Raw genomic sequence first — 27214 nt, forward strand, 5'->3', positions numbered from 1 at the left:
GGCAGTGAGAAAGAACGAAATATGGCCCTTTGTAGCAACGTGGATGGAACTGGAGAGTGTGATGCTAAGTGAAATAAGCCATACAGAGAAAGACAGATACCATATGGTTTCACTCTTATGTGGATCCTGAGAAACTTAACGGAAACCCATGGGGGAGGGGAAGGAAAAAAAAAAAGAGGTTAGAGTGGGAGAGAGCCAAAGCATAAGAGACTGTTAAAAACTGAGAACAAACCGAGGGTTGATGGGGGGGTGGGAGGGAGGGTACGGTGGGTGATGGGTATTGAGGAGGGCACCTTTTGGGATGAGCACTGGGTGTTGTATGGAAACCAATGTGACACTAAATTTCATATATTGAAAAAATAAAATAAAATAAAATGTTATTCAATTGCAAAAAAATAAAATAAAATAAAAACCTTGGGATGATCAAGAGTTGCCAGTGATTTTTTTTTTTTAGTTTATGTTCACCTTGATCTCTAACATCTGAGTGCCTACCCCTTTCTGTGTGAATTAGCTGTTCCCTTGACTTTGACACTGACCTACCCTGTCTTTCAGATTGTTCCTTCTTTGTCCTTCACAGATTTTTCTTCTGGCTTCCTAAACGTGGCCAGCCAGTGACCATCTATTGTTGTCCTTTTGCCCCTTTTTTCCTACAGTGGATCTGTTTGCAAGGCTTCAACTATTGTCTGCGCCTCTGGCCCTGACTTCAATCCTTCCTCAGATGCTGCTTGAAACTCCCCCGCTGGGTGTCCTGTCTCCAATTCACTGTCCATGACTGAGCTCGTCTTTGGTTTGGAAGCAACCATCTTCTTGAGACTTCTCTTTTTTGATGGTGGTCCCTTAAGTGACTCACTCATCCAGCCTCAGAAAAACAGATCTTTAAAATGCATTTTCTTCTTTTTATTTTGAAGACTATCAGTGAAATCTCTGACTGCTGATTAGATAATGTAGAATCTAATATACTGCCACTCCAAAGACATGTAAAACAGCTTCTACCAAGATAGAAGATGTACTGAATGTTGTATATTAACTCTAAAAACACAGCTGAGGGACGCCTGGGGAGTTCAGTCGGTTAAACACCCAACTTCAGCTCAGCTATGATCTCATGGTTTGTGGGTTCGAGCCCCACATCGGGCTCTGTGCTGACAGCTCAGGGCCTGGAGCCTGCTTAGGATTCTGTGTCTTCCCCTCTCTCTCTGCTGCTCCCCTGCTTGCACTCTGTCTCTTTCTCTCTCAAAAATAAATAAACATTAAAAGAAAAAAGATTAAAAACAAAGTTGATAAAGAGATTAAACAAAATGGTTCAGAGCTCTAGACTATATAATACTTCTTCCTAATACGTTTACAATAGACATAAACTAAATAAGATAGATGCTGGATGTTTCATTGGGATATATCCATTGGCAGGTTTTTAGGCTGAACAGATTCTGGTAGCAAAGAAGGGAGTTCAACAGTAATCCAACTACCCTCAGAAATCATTCCAATTGGAACTCATTCCTACATATAGATTCAACTATTCTCAAGTGTATCAGGGCTATTTGAATATATCCATCCACTGCCTTCCAGGCTCCATGACTTCCGATGAGAAATCAGCTATTCATCTTGTTGAGGATCCCTTCCTTATGCATGACAAGTAGCTTCTCTCTTGCTTTCAAGATTTTCTCCTTGTCACTGACTTTTGATAGATTCTTCTTAACGGGCTGTGGTTATAGCTATTGCAGGGCTAGATGACCTCACAGTTATTGCAGTGGCCTTTTATCTTTAATCCGTGGCTTTGAACCATATGAGGTTTACATCAGAAAAAGCACACGATATTAGCTGCATAAAAGATAACCCACTGCCCGGATCCTCCTATGCTATTTACAAGCAAAATAGTTAGTGGCCTGCTATACCTCAAAGGTGACTGACACTTCATGTAATTAAAATAACCACCTGCAAACTATTTCAAGTGGAAAGGCTTTCGTCTTCTGACTCTGAGAAGGTATCCCATGCGGGTCTTTGTTTCTTATGCAAGCACTAAAAGCATTCCAAATGTACTGAGAATCCAAACGGGTTACTGTCTCATGTACAATGCAAGCAGTAAGATTCAAATGCCACATCTGTATATAAAATCACTAGTGAGTCCACTGCTGGAGACTTTGAGAAAGCTGTGGCCTGTAACCATTTCCCAAAATTGGAGAATTGGACTAGGAGTAAATGTGTGGGCAGGGAAATTCCATCCTTTGTCTCAAATCTCCTCCCATGTTCAGCTTCGAGTTTATGAAGCAATTGCATCAGGCCTGACACTTTTCCAGCAACTGACTGAAGAAGTGAAGCATCACCAAACCAGGTGAGTTAGTCACAACTGTGCTAAAGGGCAAGGATTACAGCACTCATAGTCCAGATAAAGATATTGCTTGTCCTGCCATAGCTTTAGGAAATCTGGAGAATATATTCATGGAAAATGAGACCCAAGTTAACTCCAAATAAATTCTAAAAGTCATCCCCATTTTAGTAGTAGAGAATCTTACTGAGACACTGTAACAAAGTCAGTGACTCAAAACCCAAACTGCTTGGCTCCTAGAACTAGGACAATGTGAGTACCTCATATAGCCTGACCTGGAGGGAAGTACCCCCATCTAGAGGCTGTGGGTCTTTGGAGACACTGGTACACGAGAGATTGTCAGGATTAGAAGACATACTCCAGTCTGTTTGTTGGGTGAATTGTGTTCAAAGATATAAGAAAAAAAAAGGCATATAAAGAATTTGATCCAGATGCCAGAACCAGATGAACAACTTTGGCTGAGATCTAAGTTGTAAGTCTGTATGGAATAGTATAAGTAACTAATTTGCAGCAATGTGTAGGCTGCCTCAAACAATAAAAAGAGCCACATGATTGAAAAAAATAAAGTCACTGAGTAATTCTAGCAAATGGGGTGACTGCAACCAGAAGATACGGCACATTTTAAATGGGTGAAAGTAGCTCTACGGTATTAGAATCAGAGTTCAGAGTGAAGGTTAAATGTTTAGTTTCTATTGTATGATGTAAACATTTCAAGGTTCACTTGGGAAGATCACAGTATTAAAACCCTGTGGGACATGCCTGAGAGGCTCTTGAAGTAGGAAGGAAAGTAGGAGAAAAAAATTTCTAGGGGTTTGAAAATAGGAAAGTGGGATTCAGTTAGAAAATGTCTCTAAGCTTAGTCTCTGAACATGTAAATAGTGCACAAGCACCTTGCAAAACAGAGCAAGGCCCACCGGCAAGAGAATTCTTAAAAAAAAAAAAAAATTATTTATTGTTGAGAGACAGAGCATGAGCAGGGGAGGGGCAGAGAGAGAGAGAGAGAGAGAGAGAGAATCTGAAGCAGGCTCCAGGCTCTGAGCTGTCAGCACAGAGCCCAAAGAAGGGCTTGAACCCACCAATCACAAGACCATGACCTGAGCCAAAGTCAGATCCTTAACAGAATGAGCCACCCAGGTGCCTCTAGGGAGCGGGGAATTCTTATGCAGAGATCAAATGAGTGCTTTACACCCAAATACTCCTAACAAGAAAGTGTCATGGATTCATCAAGGTGACAGAAGGAGGGTCCAAAAAGCCAACTAAGGATCCTCACACATATCTGCTCTTAATTCTTAGTGTGTGATCCAGGTGAAATTACAGGGAAAGAGCACTTTCTTAGACACCTCATAGCTTATGTTTGAAAAGGTTAGAGACAGTGTGACCAGCATATGTCACTCAGAGGCAAACCAGAGGCTTTGACAGGAGGGTAAGTGGACACTGGAGAAAAAGTTCTTGATTTGCCCCAGGAGAATGTGGCCCTGTGCAATTTGTCCAAGAGATTCAGAACAGGTTTCCTAATATATTTGTTAACCTTTTTATTGTGAAATAAAGTTGATAGAGTTAACCACATAAAGCAAATAGGCACAAGGCACTCTTGTAATTATCACCCATGTCAAGAAACAGACACTGGAAGAACCCTTCAAGCTCTCCAAGTGCCTGTCACAATCATACTCTGCCCTTGCCCCCATTAATTATTACCCAAGTGTGCATCCCACACACTATAGCCTTGATAACAGAATTTAAAAATATACCCATCTCCCCAAAGGATCCAGGAATTAGTGACCCTAGCACTCTACTGCCTTCATTTGCTTCTAACCCGCACCTGTCCGTTAATGCTAGCCTTAAATTGTGAAATAGGTCTCTAGCATCCAGAGAGCCATTTTGAAAATGACAGTATTCCAACACATTCTACAGAGCCAGTGGGGGTGGGGGTGCTGTGGGGTCGGGGGTAATGGAAAGGAAGGAAAGGACCAATACACTCTATTGGTAGAAAAGGAAGATCACATCTAAAGGCCCATCTCAGAGACAGTCTCACGAGAAGTCTTCATACTGCATAGCGAGCCATATCAGTGTCTTTCTCTACTCAAGTGAGTTGCTCGCAAAATGCTGTTACAATGCCAACAGGACCTGGTTTGATGAGATTGCCAATGGCCAAATCTGAGGCAATTTAAATATCAAAATATGATAGTGTTAGATTATAACCCATTGAATAACATTTTATTTATGGGCTCATTAGCCCATATTGATATGACTGAATGAAAAAATAAGTGGGGATGTCTGTGTGTGCCTGGGTGGCTCAGTTGGTTAAACATCTGACTCTAGATCTTGGCTCAGGTCATAATCTCATAGTTTTGAGATCAAGCCCTGCATCAGGCTCTGTGCTGACAACATGGAACCTGCTTGGGATTCTCTCTCCCTCTCTGCCCTCCCCCTGCTTGCATGCACGCTCGCTCTCTCAAAATAAATAAACCTAAAAAAATAAGTGGGAAGAAGGGACAATTGCTCTTTATAGTCAAATGTAATATTTATAATATATATGACAATTACAGAACATACGATGGAGTTATAAAATCATCAATGGACGTTAAACTATGGGCACACTGTGAGAATGAACAGTATAGTTACATAGCATCTCCCTACATGTAACTTCTGCTCAAGAAGGGGAAAATAGTAAATTCACAGTGGAGAAGGCCAATGACTACCTTATCCTAATGAGCAAAGCCAGCTTCACCAATATTGGGACAAACCAATATATGTCCTTCTCCCTTTTTCCCACTGTAGTCCACTGTGGATACTATTATCACTTCAATGGTATTTCTGCCAGAAATGCAGAACTTGAATCTAATTACAAGGCAACATCAGATAAACCCAAATTGAGGGACATTCTACAAAATAACTAGGCTGTACTCTTCAAAAATGTCAAGGTCTAGAAAGACATAGGACGGCTTAGGAACTGTCATAGGCAAAAGGAGGCTTAAGAGATGACAACCAAATGATATGATCCTGGATTGGGCCTTCAAAGGAAACCTGTAAAGATTATTGGAGCAGTTGCTGAGATTTGAATAGGGACTGTATCGTGTTATATTAATGTTACATTTCCGGACTTTGATAATCATATTGTGGTCACATTAAGAGAATGTCCTTGTTCTTAGGAAATACACACTGGATTATCTAAGGGTAAAGGGGCACAATGTCTTCAAATCCCTCTGAAATGGTTCAGGAAAAAAAAAGTGTGTGTGTGTGTGTGTGTGTGTGTGTGTGTAGGAAGATGAGAAACAGAATAACAAATGGTGCAAAAGTAAAAAATAGGCAAGAGATTATGGGACTTCCTCATACTATGTTTCTGTAAGTGTGAAATAATATCAAAATGAAAAGTTACAAACAATGCTATGCTGTCTGCATACATTGAGTCTGAGATACCATCCAGAGTTATTCAAGTTTCTTGTTCCAGAGGAATTAGCAGTTTGGATGCTGTCTCCCTAATATTAAGAACAGGGACTATGAAATAAAATTTGATAGTAGACAGGTAATAAAAGTACAAAATTTTTATCAGTATTTGTATAAACACTCAAAGTCATTCTTAATATTTTTTATATTAGTTTCCTATCTTACCTCCTGAACGGGAACAGACAAGACATTTAATTTGGAAGAACTTTTCATGATAGAAATATTCAAGTGCAGGATGGGAAACCACTCGTCAGGAGTGACTTAGGAGGACTGTATGTATCCGGGAAAAGTACGGGGGAGCTGTGATTCTAACTGTGAAGATTAATTTTTAAGTATTTTCAGTTAAAATTCTACTTAAGAAACAGTGCTTGCAATTTAGGGAGTTTCAAAGTCTGGAACCCCTCTGCCTTCTGTCCCTGGATCCCGCCGCCTTCAGTGTTCTGCAAAGCCAACAGTCATTTTCCAGGTCAACAGTTCTGATCCTGATGTTGTTACAAAATAAACCATCAGCCTCTGGATGTATTGGTCAGCAGCTGTTCATTTGCTAATTATTTTAGGACATTAACTGGTTCATGGCCAAATACAGATCCTGATAGACATGGGGGCGGGGCTTTGCAGCCATGATCACTCATCTGATCAACTTCAGGATGTTTGTGAGTGCTGGAGGGACTCATCCAATCCAGTCATCACTCTGTTCCATGTGATGCTTTCTTCCTCCATCTAAACCTGCAAAAGGGCAGATCTAGGGGAAAGAGCCCGAGCTTTGCTACAAGGATTCCTGGCTTCCAGGCCAAAATGGCCATTGATGTATCGTGTAAGCCTGATCAAAGCGCCTCTGGAGGCCTGTTTCCTTCCCCATAGTACATGGGTAATGCTGGGATGCTGACCAGCCTTTCTCCAGGTGGGAAACCACCTTCCCCTCGTCCCCTGGGACCCACCAATCCCCATCCATTCTTTCCTCTTCTTGGAGACCCTGCTCCCTCCATCCCCAGTGCCATTGCCCCAGTTCAGAACCTCATCACTTCCCACCTGAAGTATTACAATACCCTTACAACTGGCCTGCCTTCCTTGATTGTGGCCACCACTCCCTCTTCCACTACTATCCGTTCTTCATAAAAGCTGTGCTATTTTTTTAATTAAAATATGATCATGTCCCTCTCTGTCTTCCTATTAACTTACATGATCATACCCATACTCCTTACCATGTGCCCAGACTTGATTCCCTAATATTCCAGTTACCCCTTTGTTCTGTCTTTGGTCTTCTTTCCCCTTCACGGTAGGATCTACCTCTTCCTGTTCACATACCCATTTTCCCCACAGTAAACTCTTTCAGGGCAGAGACTTTTTAAGATCGAATTCCTGTGCCTAGGACTTAGCACGGTGCCTGGTACCTAAAATATACTCGATAAATAAAAACCCAAGACTAGTCATTAGCACTTGATTTTAATTAACATTAACAGTTCAGATGAAGAACAGACTAGAATAGTGTTTAATAATCAACTTCTGAAAAATCACATTTTATAGAAGGGAAATAAAACAGGCCAACAGAAGTCCAAAAAAGGTACAGTTTGCATTATTGCACTTGGAAGAAATACGCTGCTCAGGGTGGCAGAATACTCAGGCCACACAAGGCTGGGAGGATGAGACAAACACAGGGGACAACCCCCAGGTAGTATTTATTTTGGATTACAAATGCTCCGGTGGCCTCAAAAATATTTAGCTTTTTCCAAACATTCAAGAAGAGCTCATTACAAAAGTGACTGCGGCATCTCCAACACGTTTTAGTCACACCTATGCTCTTCGTCCCAAATTACAGGCAAGTTTAACATAACAGCTCTACCTCCCGTAATGGGACATCTGATACACCAAAACCACCCAGCGCCCGGGCCACGGAGAGTGGGGAAGGGAGTGAATTTTTACTTCACATATGTTTTAGGGAACGATACTGTGACTAGAGGTTACCCTTTCAAGCACTCTTCATTTTGGTCATTTGTATGGGAACATGAGAAAAAGTGACAATGAGTACAAATGAGTATTAAAGTAATTCCTAGGCTACTAGTAGAAAATAAAATTTAAAAAAGTCCCCTGCCACGTTCACGAGGGTGGCCTAACCATATGTGTAAGAAAAAGGCTGTAAACTTATAGAAAAGATACACTCTGGCTTCTAAACAAATTACAAAATTGATTTTACCTTTACCCTTGAGTGTTATACAGGAAAATGTAAACCAGTGGACCTAGTTACCAAAAAAACACATATCCTCCTTAGGTGAGGGACGGCCTTAAAGTTTGGCCTGAGCTAGTTTTATATTCAAGTTTTCTCCGAGTTTGTCCATGAACTCAAACGTATTCAAGTAGTCAGAACGCTGCACGCTAATAAAGGAGGAAAAAGAAAAGAAGGTTAATTAGTTGGTCTGTGATCTGGGAGCAAGTAGAGGAAAAGTCCTAGAAATGCTACGTAGGTGACATTTTATTTATGTCTAGAAGAAAACTATTTAATGTTAACAAGCTATAAATGTCTGGCTGATGACTGTGCCCAAGGCAGATGGGGCTGACCCAGGCTATAGACAGCAGGCCCGCACGCACCTTCATAGGATGTCTCTTGCCCTGAGTCTTTGGGGGTGAAACTATCAGAGAGGTTCAGTTCAGACTAATGCTTGGGAGACCGAAATCATCCCACTTGTTATTCCTCTTCTTAAAAATAACAAAACCACTGGCCGCAGTCACTTACTGGATAAGGCATGAGCCTCCTTAAAAAGAATAAAACCTATTCAGCGTACAGCCATGCTTTTATCTACATTCCCACAAATTGTTACATGTCCTGAAAAAAGGTTTAACGCTCTTATTTTTATCATTGTCTTACTTAAAAACAATGTATATATAAGGGACTGGCTAACATAACCATGCTGATAGGTGCCTATTTGAATAGGCTACAAAGATGGGGCGCCTGCGTGGCTCAGTCAGTTAAGCATCTGACTTCGGCTCAGGTCATGAACTCGCGGTTCGTGAGTTCGAGGCCCGTCTCGAGCCCTGTGCTGACAGCTCAGAGCCGGAGTCTGCTTTGGATTCTGTGCCTCCCTCTCTCTCTGTTCCTCCCCCGGCTCGCACTTTCTCTATCCCTCTCTCAAAAATAAAGATTAAAAAAAATTTTTTTTCAAGTAGGCTACAAAGGTAACAAACTGATAAGAACATTTGGAACACTGTCTTCCTGCTGGAAATTTAGGAAAGAAGTAGTGACTGAGTGAATCTCCATCACTGAGGTATACTGACCTGAACTGAGATCTCTGAGCATGCATGCTGGGGACATGAAATGGGTGCTAAATTTTAGTAGGGTTTCTTGAAGTGAGTCATAGTGAGCAACTCTGAGGGAGAGGTTTCTCTGATTAGCAGCCAATCCAGAGGGGATATGGGTTACCATGTTCTCAGAAAAATCCTGGGCAATACATAGACCTTGAATATCTGACTGTTGGTTATAGATAATTATGAAAGGGACTATGACCAGTGGGCATCTAATACTTGTGCTGTTACTTTTCTTATCTGTAAATTGAAGAAAACAATAGCCTTGGAGGTCCCTTTCTTTCAACCGCCTATACTTTCTTGTTAAATAAAAACGGAACCTTGTCATCCAATAACTGTCAACTAGATCAGAGGTCAGCAAACTGCAGTTTGGCTCATGGACTCAATCCAGGATACAGCCTGGTTTTGTACATAGTTTAATTGGAACACTGCCACATCCATTAGCTTCTGTGTCATTGGTGACTGTTTTCCTTCCACAGTGGCAAAGTTCAATAGCTGTATAGTTTTGAAAAGGCTCTATGTTCCACAAAGTCTGAAATGCTTATGGTAGACACTTTACATATAGTTTCTGTTGACCTCTGAACTAGGTAGTAAATAACAATTTGTATATTTCTGAAAAGCACTGATGTTTTTGAGCCCAATAAAGATAAGTGGTAATTTGGCCACGGGGCTCAGGGAATCTCATACTTACTTGGGCAAACCTTTAATACAAGCAGCCAAGTCCTTGGTCATGAAGCCAGCCTCAATGGTCTCAATACAGACTTCTTCCAAAGCCTTTGCAAAGAAGCTGAGCTCTTTATTGTTATCAAGCTTAGCTCTGTGGGCTAATCCTCTGGTCCAGGCAAAAATGGAAGCTAAAAAAGCAAAACAAAACAGCACTCAGACCAGACCAAGAGGGATTCCCAAATGTTTCACAGTTCTCAAAAACAGAACAATTATTTTTTCTTTTTGTTTAGGTGACTGATTCCATTAGATGTTATCCACATAGGCTATAAGTTTTATAAGAATTGGAAATATTTTGGGGTGCCTGGGTGGCTCAGTCGGTTAAGCACCCAACCTCAGCTTAGGTAATGATCTTGTGGTTCATGATTTTGAGGCCTGCGTTGGGCTGAGAGACTTGGAGCCTGCTTCGGATTCTGTGTCTCCCTCTCTCTCTGCCCTTCCCGGCTCGTGCTCAGTCTCCCCATCTCTCTCAAAAATAAGCATTAAAAAAAAAAAGAATTGGAAATATTTTACTGAATAGAAACTTTAAAAAATGCCTGTCTTTTTGTAGAGGAGATGTCTTGGGTTTTGTTAGAGCCTTAAAGCACATTTTCACAGTGTGCTTGTAGCACTTGAAGCTTAAGGGATTTACTAATTTGGAATAGGTCACAATCTCTTCTCTCTCTTGTCTATGTTGGCCTCCCTTCCTCTTTCCAAGTTGTAATCTCTTTTGAAAGTGCTGCCCTTGAAACCCAGTTAGAAGGATCTATCTGTGTGACTTTTAGATTCTTAGCCATCTGGGACGTTTCGCTGTACCAAAGGAAAAGGAAAATGCTTGCTGACAACATTCTTCTCTGTAATGTACATTCTACCACAAAACGGAAAAGCATATACTACATTGTGTATATTTCAAGAAGCACATTCATGGGAGCCTGGGTGACTCAGTCGGTTAAGTGCCCAGCTCTTGATTTTGGCTCAGGTCAGGTTTGTGAGATTGAGCCCCGTACCGGGCTCTGTCCTGACAGTGTGGATCCTGCTTAGGGTTCTCTTCCCCACCCCCACCTCCCTGCCTCTCTCTCAAAATAAATAAATAAATTAAAAAAAAAAATAGTACATTCAAACAGCTCTTATTAGAACAGACCCGATGCTTGGTGAGGACTTTATATACAAAGCATTGGGTAGCCAAAGGAACATGTCTGATTTCCTTTAGAGATCTCCACTCGCTGGCTGGAAATCAACGTAGCAGAAAACACTATCTTACCAATGGGATTGGTGGACGTCTCTTGTCCTTTCTGATACATGCGGTAGTGACGTGTTACAGTCCCATGGGCAGCCTCTGCTTCCACTGTCTTGCCGTCTGGACAAACCAGCACGCTGGTCATCATGCCAAGGGAGCCATAACCTGTATGCGGCAGAGCGTGAAGTACTGGGTACAAGTGTGAGAAGAACACTGGGTCTCTCGGAGAGGAGAGGTCTCAGCAAACCAAATAAACATAAGCATGTGTAGTCATCACCGATCCTTCTGCCTTTCAGAAAGATGGTCTCTGCTCCACACCCCAGGATCAGGGAGTCTGGAGGGGCTGCATTTCTTCCTCACTTATCTATCTCAGAAGCACCTGCCCCATGATGGAGAGCTCAGGGTCCACCTGCTTATACTGCACCCTAGTGCTGGGACTTCCTCGCTACTGGGGCTTGATTTTCTTATCTGTAAAATGGGAATAAAAGCACCTCCTTCATCGGGTTGTTGTGAGAATTAGATGAATATACATATATTTGTGAATATATGTGAAAAGACTATATATTAACATTCCTTAGAATAGTACCTGCCACAGAGTAAGAGCTCTCAGTATATTGCTGCTATTCGTATGTGCAGATGCTCTGCTGTTCTGGGAAAATAAAGATTAATGGGATTTGTGTCCTGCCATCTTTCTGCTCAGATTCACTGAGACTGGAAAGAACAGCAGGTTGAAAACAGGATGAGATGATCCAAGCACATCCCTCTTGCCCTTGCTGTCTGTAACAGCCCCACAAACAGTCCTATTCTGTCAGAGAAGGACATTGCCACTTTTAAGTCCAGAAAATTGATTTTCCATCTTTTATTCATTTTTTTTTACCCTTGAATTCAAAGAATATTTTTCTCCATTTTTGCTACCTCCCAATAGCCTCTGTAGAGTTAATAATGCAAATGTATCATAGGCTGTTACTTTTGTTTTCTGGCTTGACAGTACATAAACAAACAGTGGTTTTGTTTGCTTGTTTGTTTTCTTTTAAACTCATCTTTGAGTATCGTTACAAACTTCTGCAAGGGATTAGTAGCTCCTTTCATATCATTGTGTTGGTCTGAGGCTTTAGTAGACTCTCAAATGTTTATTGGTTGGAGAAGGTCAGGAACCATATCCATAGTGAGTCTGTCGATCTTTAATACTAGGAGACACTCAATACCACTGTCAAAACTGGGGACAAGAAATGGTGTGAGTCCAAAGTAGTTCATACTCTAGAAAAGAATGCACGTGAGGACGGCCTTGCTGCCTTTTGACTGTTCAGCTGCACTGAGGTCTCATTTATCTATAGGCTCTGCTCCAGGTATCTCATCAGTGCATTAATGGACAATACACTTCAGAAGTCCTATTCCAAAGTCCTTTGAAATATCTTGATAACATCCCTCCAGAGACACTCTTCGCTGCTACAAGGACATTTAGAAACAGTGGAGAGATTTGGGTCCCTTTCCAAGAAATCCAAAAAAACAAGGAACAGTTTCCTTTATCCACCGTGGAAGCCTCGTAAAGCACCACTCCTTCCTCTATGTACTCAGCACAAAGGATTAGGAGGATGTGGAGAAACAGAAGGAGAGTAAAGAGAGTCGTCTAAGTCATTTATCGGACATCAAACTTCTCTTTAACTGGGTTCATCTACTGATTTTCAAACTGGTAGGAGATACTTAACTTTTCATAAGAGAAAAGAAAAAGTAGCACTTCCTGGGGAAAAGCAAACATAATTAAGGTTAACACACCATTTATCAGGGAAGATTCGAGTTTGCCATGGGTAACTGAAATTGAAGGGCAACTTGGTACTGAAGCAATCGGGGCAGAGAGAGTTTCCACCAGAGAGAGTTTCTGCCGATCTGGCCCTTCCCTCTGGCATGGAGCCCCCGGTTCTTGGAATTTCTGTGAACAGCCCGGGGGCTTCTCTGCTCAATTCCTTGTGTCAGCTGAGAAGATGGAACAGAATGGCCTGCACTGCTGACACTTTGTGATTTTACAAACAATGGGCTGCGAACTAGAGAACTATCCTGCATGACCAACGTGATGCAGGCTGAGTTCCACCTCTACTTGGTCCCTCAGCTCCTTACCTTGGGCCACGGAGTCCGACTGCACATCGCCGTCATAGTTCTTACAGGCCCAGATGAAGCCCCCCTCGGATTTCATAGCTTGGGCCACCATGTCATCAATGAGCCTATGCTCATACCAAATATTTTGGGCTTCGAATTGGGATTTGTACTGCCTAAGAAGCAAAAGAGAAAAGGGAATTAAAAAGGAACTGGTTTTGGTAGGGACAGCACCTGCTTCTCCGAAGGGGGTGGGGATGGGGCTAGAAGCAGCATTTTTTAGTGGCAGCAGCACAGACTTGAGAAGCTGATAGACCTAAGCTCAAATCCTGCCCATTTTCTAGCTGTGATCCCCCAAGTCCCCTGCCTGTCAGAGCAATTTCACCTCCTTTGCAGAGATGTGAGAATGTCCCCAGCATTATTTTTAGTTTTCACTACACTGCTGATCAGATTCTAGAGACATAGCTTACTTTAAGAATGTAATAATGTATCTCTCGGGAAACTAGGACAGCTCCTGGAGTTGGTATGGATGGGTAGCAGAAGAGGAATTAAGATGTCTTAAGAAAGATACCTAAAATCCAAGCCCTGGCCTCAACACGCGCACCTGAAAGGGAGTTGTGCCATCTTAAAAGTTAACACATGCTCCCGTGTTGTTGAACCTGAAGCTGTTATAAAAATAGACTTGAGTTCAAATAGCCCCCGCAGAGTTCTAAATCACAACAGGCTTCAGAAAGAGTGAAAATGTGCCCAACTTAGAAACTCATATATTTGAAAAATCAGAATTTTCTTTCTTTCTTTTTTTTAAAGATTTTATTTTTGAGTAATCTCTACACCCAACATGGAGATTGAACTCAATCCCGAGTTCAAGAGTTGCAGGCTCCACCAACTGAGCCAGCCAGGTGCCCCGAAAAATTAGAACTTTCTATCAGTCACAGGGCACCTGCATTCAAATATTAAACAATTCTGGCTCTGAAAAAAATAAATGTGGGACCCTTATTTGAAAACATTTACCTTGTAAAAGCAACTCAGAAGTGCTTTTGTTTCATGTCTGTTAAATCTTAGTTTTGCCCTTAACTTTATGAGACAGAGATGGTTTTCATTCCATTTGTCCCAGAATCAAAGGGATAAGGATGCAAATTCTATACTACAAATGCCAGCTTATTGTAGAAAAAGGAAAAAAGGAAAGAACTGTAGTTACTTGTCATATATTTCCTGAAAGATGTCTTTAAAACGTCCATCATATTTCTTCAGAATAGTGTTTTTGGTGCTCAGATACAAAGGCCAACTCTTAGACAGAGCCATCTGGAAAGAACTGTGTGCAAAATCTTCAATCGACTTATCTTGATTGTACATCCCCATGGCAACACCACCACCTTCTGTTGGGGGGACACCAATGAGAGGAGAAAGGAGAAGGGTAAATGGGGTAGAGTTGTAACAAGTCCAAATCCACCTACCACCACCCAAGCACCCAACCCCCAGCTCCCGTGTCTGGGCCCAGGCTTCCAAAAGTCCCAGCCAGGCTTCAAACGTGAATATTCCATGAGTTCCTGGGGCAAGTGATTGGAACAAAGTCACCTCTCAGTAAGGACATTCTAACTTGTTTTGAAAGGGCAATAGAAGAGAGAAAAACATGGTCTATAGGATCCTGAAGATATCAAGATACGAAAAACTACTGATATGAACCAGAAATACACTCAAGAGGGGGTGAATATCTAGGCTGTCTTTCACACTTTTATTATTTTTTTAAGTTTATTTATTTTGAGAGAGAGAAAGAGAGAGAGGGAGCATGAGCAGGGGAGGGGCAGAGAGAGAGAGAGAGAGAGAGAGAGAGAGAGAGAGAGAATCCCAAGCACTGACAGTGCAGAGCCTGATGTAGGGCTGAAACTCACGAACCGTGAGATCATGACCTGGGACGAAATCAAGGGTCAGATGCTTAACTGACTGAGCCATCCAGGTGCCCCTGCGTTTCACACTTTTAAAATTTCATGTGTTTTAAACTCTAAGTGTGTGCTCCATCCTCAGCCATTGAAAAAAATTTGCATTTCAAATACTGAATGAGAATTCTCCTAATTTCCTGGAGGACACTGAAGATTCATACCCCACTGGCAGAAATAATTATGTTACATGTAACCACTAGTGTTTCACAACTCTTTATTAGTTGAACTCTGTAATTACCGGAAATTTAGAACTTGAATCTGTGCCACTGCCCAGGGCCAATTTAGCCTCAAAATGTGCAAGGCCAAATCCTGCAGGACTAGATTCTATTAAAATGATATTATTTAGAGGAGGCAACAAGAACACAGGTTAAGTAGGCTTTGAGCTTTTGTTTGTGTGAGTGCTTTCAACAACTTCAATAGTGGATAAAGAGGGTTCTCTGTTCTTTCAGCAAACTTTGGGTGGCATTTGCCATAACGAACCTTTGAGACAGCAGGTGGGCAAGAAAAGGCAAAAGACAAACGTTCACTTAAACCGGATAAATACTCGGACCAAGAAGAAAATTCAGCACATCTATAACGCAACCATTTTCAATACAAACCCTACCAGAGCAAACAGGCAGATTACATGATAGGTGACATGGGATTATTAATGTCTGATTCATACAATTTATGCACAACAGATTCCTGCCAACCTTCCCTCCATGTTTTAAGAGAAGTGCAAGTATCTACCTGTCTTTGCCCACATGCGTTTCCAATTAAGTGGCTAGTCTCTCTTGTGTCTTTATTCCACACCATGGGAAGGCACGGAAGTCAATTACTTCTCCATGCTAGATTTTGGGTCCTATAGAAATGTCGTAGATTCCAGGTTGTATTTTTGGCAGCCACATAACTAAGTTTTAAGGAACAGCAATGACATTGTCTAAATGATCTGTAAAAAATTAAAAGAGGGAGCTCGCTACGGACCTACCTTCAAAGTTATGTACCAGGTATGTCATTTTTTTGGATCCATCACTTGACGTGTAGGTTATCTCTACTTTTCCAGGCCCAGGAACGACAAAATCAGTGGCTCTATACTGTGAAGGGGGTGGAAAAGGTATAAAGAAAATAAAATAGCATTTCAAGAATTGTTAAGAAAAACAAAAATCACAGAATACAGAGCTGGAAGATACCTGGGCAAAAAGGGCAGTGTGGCTCAACCTTCATATATTTGAGAGATGGGGAAAAAAAGGTCCAGAGCTTTCCCAAAGCAAGTTAATCCTAGCGTACGTTGAAAACCAGTATTTACTGGCTGCCTACCATGTACAGGGCAGTTTTCTGAGCATTGATAAAAAGAGAATAACATCAAGCAGTTTCTCTTAGGAAGCTTATAACCCAACAAAGACATACGAAAGTGAGAAGCAACATAAGAGCTTTCAAATGGCAGAAAAGGGACTTAGATAAGAAATGCAACATGATGACAGAGAGAGAGAAATGACCATGACCTGGAGGTCAGGGAAGTCTTCCCACAGGGGGGGTGACAGCACACTAGCTACAACATTGATGGTGGTGAGACACAGCTAATGCTTTGTCCTCACTATACGACAGGCGCTTTAAGTGACTGACTACAATCATCTCATTTCATCTGAGTATTACATTGGTCCTACAAGGAAGGAACTGTGATATGGTAGAGAGAACACATCTAACACATCTAGGGTCTAAAGACTTGGGATCCGATTCTTAGACCCACAGGACTCAGTCTACTATAATTCATGGTTGTTATTACTACCAACACCAGTCCAGGATTTATCCAAAAGCAGCAGTGATTGCGGAAGTAGCTGTGACACTTTGGTGGCCCTTAGGAAAGGACCTTACGAGGACAGTCATCTTGCTCACCAGAGTGAGCTACTCTAGGGAAACACGTGCCCAGCCCATACTGGGCATCTGTCAACTTTTGCTGCACTGTACCCTCTTTGATGATTTAAATTAGAATAGTTTCACAGTCAGGTACCAGTCAACCCTACTTACTTATGTTTGTATAGAGTAACACTGACAACAGCTGGTAGAAGAGCTGTAAATATCTTTTCTACCGAGAGTGTGTTTCTGCCATGTAAAGTCCTTCCCTATGGGTGGTCATTTATTCCCATTTCTCAAAAGGAAGACATGGAGGCACCAAAGCACCACGGATACTTTGTAGAGGTTTATGTACAGTTAAATGATTAGGGTTGAATCAACCTGAGGCTTAGAATTTTCAATCTGGACTTTAATAGAGAATGACCATTCTTCCAAGTGACTGATACCAAAACAATTCAGACAGGCGGGAGGAGGGGGATGGGGGAGATGAAAAAGACACCACTGCGATCAGAAGAACTTAAGAGCAGTATTCCCAGGATTGGTGAGTTTGTAGCGCTGCGGTCTACATTTTCTCTCCGGGGTCTCCAGAGGGACCTGTGAAAGGTGTGGCCAGGACGAAGGGGTAGTTTGAACCACAGGGTGGAGCAGAGTGAACTGACCCTCAAGGACTGACCCAGTGACTCTGTCCCCAGGAACAGAGTGGTCAGCCCTGGCCACACTGCTTTTGAGAATGGCTATGTCGAAGCCTCTGGATCTCAGTGTTAGAGGTTCTTGTTTGAAAGGCTCTTTCAAGACATAAGCTGTGCCTGTTTCGGCAGTACGTATACTAAAATTGGAACGATACGGAGAAGATTAGCCTGGCCCCTGCGCGAGGATGACGCACAAATTCGTGAAGCTTCCATATTTTTACAGAGGGTTTCTGGAGGGGAATGGGCTAAATGGGTAAGGGGCACTAAGGAATCGACTCCTGAAATCATTGTTGCACGATATGCTAACTAATTGGATGTAAATTTAAAACAACAACAACAACAACAACATAAATAAATAAAGCTAAAAAAAAAAAAGACATTAAGCTGCTTTTTATGAAAGACTGAAACCTCTCTTTCAGCACCGTGTTTGTTCAGTTGGCAATTTTTCTGTTTAACTTGGCAATGAGCCGACTTGTGTGAAAGTACAGAAACTATACTTTTTTTTTGTCCCCCCTGTAGGAAAAGGAATATTTTAAAGAGAATGCTTTCAACTACTGCATCAGTTTTCTTTTTATGTATAAAGTCATGTTCAGTACAATCTTTGGTGGTTCTCAACCCTGCCTGCCTTCTGGAATCGCCTGGGAGCTTTAAAATGCCTGAAGCCCATGGAATTCTGATTCAGTTGGTGTAGGGTAAAACTCATGCACTGGAATTAAAACAAAAAAACCACATTTGTTTAAAAAGCAAAACAAAACGAAAACTGAAAAACCCAGAAAGGGATCTTATTGCATAGCAGGGCGAAGGACGACTAAACTGGTTGAACCATGGGAAAGGACACAAAAATGGCAATATAATACAGTTTAAGTGCAAAAACAGATACAGGAAGAAAAAAACCCATCTGAAAAAAAATCACTTGTGTTGACACAGGTACCTATCTGTAAGTTTATCTATATTTAGGTATACCTAAATATGCCTAAATATACAGATATACACATACACATTTCTCAATTTGGCATCTCGCTTAAAGGGAGTAGACACCAAAAGAATAAAACAGAAAACCAGAACTTCTAGGCAGCCACAGGTCAGGAAAAAAAAAAGCATGGAAAACCAAATCATGCCAACATGACTTACTTGATCCCCATAAGCATGACGACCTATGATGATAGGTTTTACCCAACCGCTCACAAGACGGGGGATATTTTTGCAGATGATAGCTTCCCTGAAGACAGTGCCGCCCAGAATATTTCGGATGGTGCCATTTGGTGACTTCCACATTTGCTTCAACTTGAACTCCTCAACCCTCTTCTCATCGGGGGTGATGGTAGCACATTTGACCCCAACGTTGTACTTCTTTATAGCTTCTGCAGCATCCTTGGTGACCTGGTCACCGGTGGCATCGCGATTCTCTATGCCTAAATCATAGCTGGGAGGGAAAAACCGTGAAGTATAACTCTCCAGGCAAACTGATGAGTGATGGAGGTACTATGGTCTACGGTAACTCATTAGTTACCATTCTACCACCACGCACCATTCTATGCATGGTGATGGCACGCGGAGCCTGCCCCGCAGAACGTGATGGCTCAAAACACACCCAAATCTGCCGACTTTTGGGTCAGTGCACTCTGGACACAGAAGATGGTTGTCAACCAAACAAAGCACAAACAGAGGCTAAGACTCTGGGCCTCACCTGCCTGTGGTGTGGGAAGACGTCTAGAAGGCACCTGAATAGAAACCATTGTGCTCTGGCCTTTTGTGTGCTCTTTACCATAAAGAGGCAATAATAGCACTGGAGCAGACTTCCTTCCATAAAATTAGCATAAAAACAGAAGCCTAAGCACCTTATTTTTTCCTTGGTAAATATTGTGTGTCAAATAAAGGGGTCAGAGGGTTTAAAGGATTTTTTGTATTCAAGTGCTGGGAGCTATACATGTGACAGCTCACTCAGAGAGTTATAGCTTAATATACACCAACTCCCAGGCCGCAGGTTATTCAGAACTGGAAAGAGTGCTGATTGTTCATCAGGCACAGAGAACAATCAAAGGCTTATCTAAAGTATGAAACAGTTTGTCAAAAACAGGAGAGACAAAACGGTGACATAACAATTCGTGTTGTTTTCTGAGGCTTTAAAAACGTTTTTCAGCTTTCAGAACTTGTGAAACCATTAACACTTTGTTTTACAGTTCCTTTTAGTTTTTGTTTTCCTTTCCTTAGCTATCCCAACTTACAGTGTAAACGCCAAGGTAGCAATCTTAAGGTATTTCCAAATAAAAATTATTCCAAACTGCTTTGACCTTGGGTAATTCACGGAAGTCTAACAAATCCATGGACTCTCTTATCTTCTGGCATAGGAAATGCTGAATGTTTACAAATGTCTAATCCTAACTCAACTAGGGACTGCAGTCAGCACTTTTCATGTTCATAGGAACCATTTTTCATCAGCAGCATCTACCAGCAAAGTAGTGGAATTTTTGCTTCTCTTTTAATATTTCTAACAGAAAAGAATGAGTAAGTGGTCTGGACCCCTGTATAGCCTGCAGAAAACAAAACAAACAAATCACTCCACTCCCCTCAAAAAGAACCCATGATGTAATAATAATAGCAATTTTGAAACAACTTAAAACTTGTTTGAGCCTCCCAAAATTCTTTACTCTGCAGCTAGTCACTGTTTTCCTTCTAGGCATAATGACTGTCCTCAAAAAAACTTTTTTATAACGTTTATTCATTTTTGAGAGATGGAGAGAGACAGAGTATGAGTGGGGGAGGAGCAGAGAGAGAGAGGGAGACACGGAATTCGAAGCAGGTTCCAGGCTCTGAGCTGTCAGCAGAGAGCCTGATGCAGGGCTCGAACCCACGAATCGCTAGATCTGAGCCGAAGCTGGATGCTTAACCAACTGAGCCACCCAGGCGCCCCCATAATGACTGTCCTTTAAAAGTCCTTATGCCCCTAAGGCTAATGAGGCTTAAAGCTTCTTTGCAGCTATTATACAATTTGCAAGAACTCTGCAAATTCACTTATTGCCATGTCAAGTCCTGAAACAGGAGAGTGCTCATAAAATGCTTCTTTAACCCACTTGGATGATGTTTTTTATGCTTCATTTCCTGTATGCTTGGTGGACCTCTGCAGGTATTTGCTTCTTCTCATGGTTGCAATATAGACCTTATCAACGCCTGAGGCTTAGAATAATTAAAAAGGGTGTCTAGTGACACCACGTGAATGAAGTATCTACACCTAAGCAAACAACAGGTCCTCAGGATACAGTCTTATGAATAATTCCGGGTCAACGCAAACACACTTAGAGGTGCCAGTAGTCCGGCTGAACTGTGTCGGTCAACATTTTGCCATGCCAGGCTTCAGCCACGGCCCTGTTGGAAAAATTCTGTCTCTACCTTGTTCAAATGCACACAGAGCATGAGCAAGGTTATGAAAATCACAGGGAACAAAGCAGAAAGAATTCCACAGAGACTTTCATGCCTATTTGCAAACATGGTAAAGACAGGGCAAAGGCTCAAATCTTTAGAACACGAAAGGTTTAAGGGATTGTCTACTGAAAGGTGGGGGTTGTGTTAGATAATTTCAAGGGTTCTTTCTGTGCTACAGTTGTGTGAAAAGGGCAAGAGCCAAGGAATGAACAGGGGGAGAAGTCCACTGACTAGTTAAGCAGAGTGATAGAAAACAGCGAGAGAAAGGACAAAACTGTGTGAACTACATTTACTTTACTGTTCGGTAGAGAATGTACCTCTATTATTTTTCCTTCCACTGATACCTAGTGCTACTCTTAACCACTGATTTATATAAATAGAAGAGGCTTAGAAAGAGCTGAGAATCTTTGTTCCCACCACAATTCTCTTCTGTGGAACAATGACAAGTCCAGTTTTTCTAGCAATATGTTAAAATTAAAACAGAAGATTCATGCATAGGCATCCCTCCCTCAAAAGTTTTATTCCTAAGATACAGCGCTAGCTCTGTGAAACAGCTAGTTATATCCTGAAATCACTTAGATTATGCTTTCTGAGCTTGCTGCTTGGAAGACTGATTCATTTACCTGTGTAGGTCCAGTTCCACGTAGGGAAAAATGAGTTTTTCTTTAATCAACTCCCAAATGATTCGTGTCATTTCATCTCCTTGCATCTCTACCACAGAACCGCCACGGATTTTTTGAGACATTTTGACTTCAAGAAACCTCTCAGAAGAACAAAAGAGAGGACACAGGTCTTCTCGTTTATTTCACTATAGTATAAAAACAAATTCAAACATTTTGGTGACTCCTAAACATGACACCGCATAAGAAACTATAACAATATATTTACCATTAGAATTCAGCACGTTCTCTGTAAAAAGCACTGTTATGTGCTTCATGTGTGGTTTTTGAGCCAGCCCTCACAACCCTGTAAGCTGGAAATTATTTTCCCAATTTACTTTGACAGAAGGAAAAGAACTTTCTCAAGGCTGTCCCATTATAGCGTGGGGGAACCAGATTCTAACATGTCCTTAATGATGTAATCACCACTCCTGATGGGTCATCTTATAAAATGAGATTATTTCTGCAATACCATGTCTAGTTGAATCCTTCTATCCAACTTCTCATCTTACTGTACCCTCAAAATGAGCAAAATGATAGGTGCTAGTATTTCCCCTCCTTTAAGAGGCTGTTTTATTTAAAAACAAAACAAAACAAAACAGGGGCACTTGGGTGGCTCAGTTGGTTGAGCGTCTGACTCTTGATTTTGGCTCAGGTCATGATCTCATAGTTTGTGGGATCAAGCCCCATGTCGGGCTGTGTTGACAGTGCAGAACCTGCTTGGGATTCTCTCTCTCGCTCTCTCTGCCCCTCCCCTGCTCATGCTCTCTCTTGCTCTCAAACAAATAAATACACACTAAAACAAACCAACCAAAATAAAACAACTATGATTGAAGGGATTCAATGAGTTCTTATAAACCACATTTAAGACGAAAAGTAAAATATGAAAAATTTCTGGTGGAATTATGTTTTCCTAGAGACAAAATGGATATTGGGGATGTCACACTAAATATAGAAGTGATTTCTCAATTTAGAAAAATCTGTATATAGAAGGGCTGCTGCCCAGGACCTAAGCATGTCCTGTCCTGTTCCTCAGTATCCTAACTCCTGGACTGTTCCTGGGCAAATTAAGCTGCCAGAAGGTGGGACAGAGAAATGGAAATTTTCCAGGAAGAGAGGTCTTCCTGGGATGTGAGGGTAGCAAATGCAAATTAATCTGATTCCCAGAAGGAACAGAGTACACCCTCTGGAAAAAGTCAAACTATGAGGCTTAACGGAAAACCGTGTCCTGGGTGTGTTTCCAGAGAGGAGGAGGGGCCCTGAGTCCACTGCAGGTAGGTATCTGTTCCCTTTCATGATGCTCTAATGGAAACTCTTTCCCCAGGACAATATAACTGAAAATTGCTTTTATCCTCTGAAGTTATCAATAAGACTGAGGCCTGAGAACTGATTTAAGCAACTATTAGGTAAGGGGCTTATAAGCAGTATCACTTGACAAAGTTGAACTGAAGTAATTTGACCTTTTTTTTTTTTTTAAGTTTCTTTATTTTTGAGAGAGAGAAAGCACAAGTGGGGGAGGGGCAGAGAGAGAGAGAGAGAGAGAGAATGAATATCCCAAGCAGGCTCCACATTGCCAGCATGTAATTTACAAGTGTAATTTACAGTGGAGCTTTATATGATTCAGTCATGCTGAGCCCACTGTCACATCTGTCCTTGTATTTAAAACAAAACAAAACAAAACAAGAGGCAGCAAACTTATCTTAGTCTTGATACAGTTCCATGGCCACATTCCTACATAATATTATATAAGAGTTATGACTTGGCTATTTTTCCTTAATGGCAAATACAATTGATAGGTCATATAGCATCCTTGAAATTTTGATACTGAGTAATTGCATTTTTAAAACTACTTCCTTCTCAGTCAAAACAAACATTTACTGCAGTAATTTTTCTGTATCTTATAATGCATAACTGAAACATTTCAGGAGTTCCTCACATTATCCATTAAAATTTTACCACGTCCTAACTAAAAAAGTAAAGTCTTTTTGGGGTGCCTGCGTGGCTCAGTAGGTTAAGTGTCCAACTCTTGATTTCAGCCCAGGTCATGATCTCATGGTTTGTGAGTTCCAGTCCCACATCAGGCTCTGCACTGACTGTGTGGAGCCTGCTTGGGGTTCTCTCTTTCTCTCTCTCAAAATAAATACATAAACTTAAAAAAAAAAAAAAAAAGATAAAGTTTTTTTTGTAGACCATTGTTTCTTTCAAGGTCGGATATTATTTCTTTTAGACTTAAATTCCATGGGGGTAGGCTTCAGGCCCCAATGGATTCATTTCTCTAACCCTTGCTCCCCAGATTCTCCCTCTCCACCCAAACCCTGACTTCAGAAGGAAGGACTTTTCCAACAGGCCAGTTTAGTGACTCTGAAAGCAGGTGAATTCCCATCTCCTGATACACTTGTGTAATTGCACAAGATACACCTGGACTAATACAGAGTAGTTTAAGGAGAAAGTTGCTTGAGCTTAATTTTCTTTTCATCAACCCCAAATTTTTAGCCACATTTTTTTTTAAAAGCAGAGTTCATGAACTACAATAATTTCTCGGCCAAAAATGGTCTCTTGCAGACAAGAGCTGCGCTGAAAGAAAACAAGGAAGCAGTTGCAGTTTGTTGTTGGAAATATCCCTGACTCATTCCCTTGCAGTGCCTCCACCTACTCAAGACCTCCAGGACCAATTAAATGCAGCACTGCCACATCAAGAAGTACAGAAGGGGAGAAAGTACTAATTCTCACCTTTACAACTTCTAATCACCCCAACTTCCTTCAATCTTGCAGACTCAGATGAGTGCAGTTAATTTCCTAAAACAAAACAAAAGAGGAATAGAAAAACTTAACGATCAAAATACGCCTGTCAGGAGGACTTAGCTGTTTTTAATACCGGCCAGACAGCCCAGTTTATCTGGTTTAAAGTACAGAGCTGAGTGTACCCAGTGGACCAAAGGCCAGTTTTAGGTGCGCGGGCACCTACCAAATAAAGGTTAAGAGCGCACAAATATCTCTGCCTGCCCACACACTGGAGGGCACGTCAGTGGGCGCGTCCCGGGTTCGTCGTCCGTTAGCTGGTCTTGGGGTTTGCACGTCCTTAGGTGACGCTGTGACCAGCGGGCTCTAGGCCTGCATGCGTCCTTGTGGCCGTTGTGCAAGAGGGCTGCAACCACGCTCGCTCCGCTCCTCTCTCCAGGTCTGCAAGCCCACCCCTTCCTTCTGCTGCGCAGGAACCTTTAAACCTCTGGCGCCAGTGGCATGCCGGGGGAACTGGAGATCCGCTTGGGGGCGGAGGGGTCTCCTCCACCTCCTCTCCTCCACCTCCACTCCACCCCCTCCACGCCCCCGAGAGGACGCTTCCACTCTACCGCACTGCTAGTTCCAGCCACCTGAGTTCGCTGCACACGCCCAAGTCCATGGCTTCCACCTTTCTTTGCATGCAGCTCCCCACTGCCGCACGTTTTCTTCTCCCTAAACCCAAAACTTAGTCTTCCACTCATACAGGCATTCTCCCACCTCTCGATTTTCCTTTCTGCATGCAAACCCGGCCTTCTTTGTGTCACTGCAAGCAACTCTGTGCCGCTCAATTTCACCTTTCCGAGACCAAGAGCGGGCCTTCTCCACATTCTGGCATCTAGGACCTTCTTCCCCACGTCTCTTTCCCATACACAGGGATCCAGCACCTTCCTCCTCCCCACGTCTCTTTCCCACTCCCAGCCTGGATTTTCCCCGCTTCCTTTCGACCAGGGCTCGCCGCTAAATTTCTCCCTCCAGACCCAAGATCTGAGCTTTCTTCCTTTTTTCCCCACTCCAGCCATTGGCGGGCTCTCAGAGCCTCTCCGCAAAAGCCAGGGGCCCGAGCTGCCCCTCGAAGTCTGCGGTTACCTGCAGGAGAAGGTACGCGGGAGATAAGCCGGGGGCGCCACAGCCACTCACACGTTGAAGCTCACAAGGGTCCACGCTGGTAATGCCAGCTGGGCCCCAGCTGTTTCGGCTTCTGACACCGCCTCCGCACCAACCCAGGAGGCGGCCGACAGGGCGGAGCCTTGGCACCAACACGCTTTTGTCCCCTCCCAGGCCCGCCCCCTCAGCCCACCCTCCCGGAGCCCCGCCCCCTCCACACCGCCAATCATCGCGCGCCGATCGCTCTGGGTGGGCAGGGCCGGGTCCCGGAACTTCTGGGCGAGATCTGCTGCTGCCTTCTCTAGGATCGCGGTGTGGGAAGGGGTCGCAGCGCCCCCTAGACTCGGCCCCGGAACCCGGCCGCGGAAGGACGTGAATGCCATTTGCAGTCCTGCGACCAGGGAGCGCCAGGGCTGTAGTCTAAGACCCACGCCGCCTAGGGCCTTGCGGAGTGAGTTTCCAGGTTCTCAGTGACTGCAAAGGAAAGACTTCCGGCGCTACTTCGGTGTGCGGTAGACCGGAACGAGCCTTTGGCAGAAGGAGGAGTGTGGGCGGGGGTAGGCAGTATGGGGTCGCTTTGGGGGCTTCTCGGAGCAACTAGAATGCAAAGAATTAAATACACAGGTAGGCATGCCACGGTAAATTTCCGCTACTACGTCTTCAGAACTTCTGTACCTATATTTCTAATTACTGCTAAGTACATACTATCAATAAGCCCAGGTGTCATTTGCATTAGAAGATAAATATAGGAGATTATTGTCTGGATTCCAGTGAAGTTGGAATAAAGATGTGAAGCCTTAGGAAACACTGGAATAAAAAGATTCTGTCAGCTACAGGAATTATTTTTGTGTATTCCTTACTCTTGAAAACATGGGGGAGGGGCATTTTAGACAGTGATTTGTAGTGGTTGTAATGCTTGTATATTACTGCCCAGGATTCAGTGTCCCAAAACTTATTTTAAAAAATTTTCTCGGGGCGCCTGGGTGGCTCAGTCGATTTAAACAGCCCACTTTGGCTCAGGCTCAGATCATGATCTTGGGGTCGTGGTCCTTGGGTTCCAGCCCTGCGCTGGGTTCTGTGCAGACAGCTCTCTGCCCCTGCGTCGTTCTCTCTCTGTCTCTCAAAAATGAATAAGCATTAAAAAATAAATAAATAATAAAACATTTTTTTCTCTAATATCGGATTACAATTACTCTGAAGATAAACCGGTATGAAGGTCATTGCACAAGGTACATTTTGAACACTAGAGGGCACTGGTATTTTTCCCAAGAGAAAAGTAAAGGGGGGGGGGGGGAGGGAGATACATAGCATTGCATGTGCTGATTTTTTAAAAAATATTTTATTTTCAAGTAATCTCCACACCCAAGGTGGGACTCAAACTCACAACCCCTAGATCAGGAGTCACATGCTATGCCACTGAGCCAGCCAGGTGCCCTGCACTTGATTTTTGAAATGGATTAATGGAAAGTAGCAGTTACCTCCATTTATTCTTGTAGAAATGATTATAGAGGTATATAAGCTTGTATTTTCATCTAGAATCTGAGATCCAAAGTCACCTGAGATTGTAAACTTACTCTCATTTTATATCAGGTTCACCCTTTGCCTACTACTAAAAGTATATTCTTTCTTGTTTCAGAAAGGATTTAGGGAAGCCTTCAAAATAACACAATATAGCACGATAAAACACATTGAATATATGTGAGGAAAAT

The 27214-nt window shown here is 42.5% G+C and overlaps 1 protein-coding gene and 1 non-coding gene across 4 annotated transcripts; one reads left to right on the forward strand and one right to left on the reverse strand.

Moving 5' to 3' along the window:
• Positions 1–7191: 7191 nt before the first annotated feature.
• On the reverse strand, positions 7192–25629 carry IDH1 (isocitrate dehydrogenase (NADP(+)) 1). Of its 3 annotated transcripts, none has more exons than XM_007089925.2 (10): positions 25488–25629; positions 24351–24416; positions 21585–21769; positions 18673–18964; positions 15990–16095; positions 14284–14461; positions 13110–13261; positions 11022–11162; positions 9750–9912; positions 7192–8134 (listed from the first exon to the last, which is right to left on the reverse strand). In XM_007089925.2, exons 3-10 carry the CDS (start codon positions 21704–21706, stop codon positions 8044–8046), a joined length of 1245 nt encoding a protein of 414 aa, XP_007089987.1. In that variant the 5' UTR covers positions 21707–21769; positions 24351–24416; positions 25488–25629; the 3' UTR covers positions 7192–8043. The 3 variants fall into 3 exon arrangements, with proteins under 3 accessions (XP_007089987.1, XP_007089988.1, XP_042851152.1); XM_007089926.3 differs by lacking the exon at positions 25488–25629 and adding an exon at positions 24586–24839; XM_042995218.1 differs by lacking the exon at positions 21585–21769.
• On the forward strand, positions 17657–17761 carry LOC122241647. The gene has a single exon (XR_006221886.1). It is a non-coding gene; the product is annotated as a U6 spliceosomal RNA (small nuclear RNA).
• Positions 25630–27214: the final 1585 nt, after the last annotated feature.

Source organism: Panthera tigris, chromosome C1 (genome assembly GCF_018350195.1).
Source record: "Panthera tigris isolate Pti1 chromosome C1, P.tigris_Pti1_mat1.1, whole genome shotgun sequence".
NCBI classification, from domain to species: domain Eukaryota; kingdom Metazoa; phylum Chordata; class Mammalia; order Carnivora; family Felidae; genus Panthera; species Panthera tigris.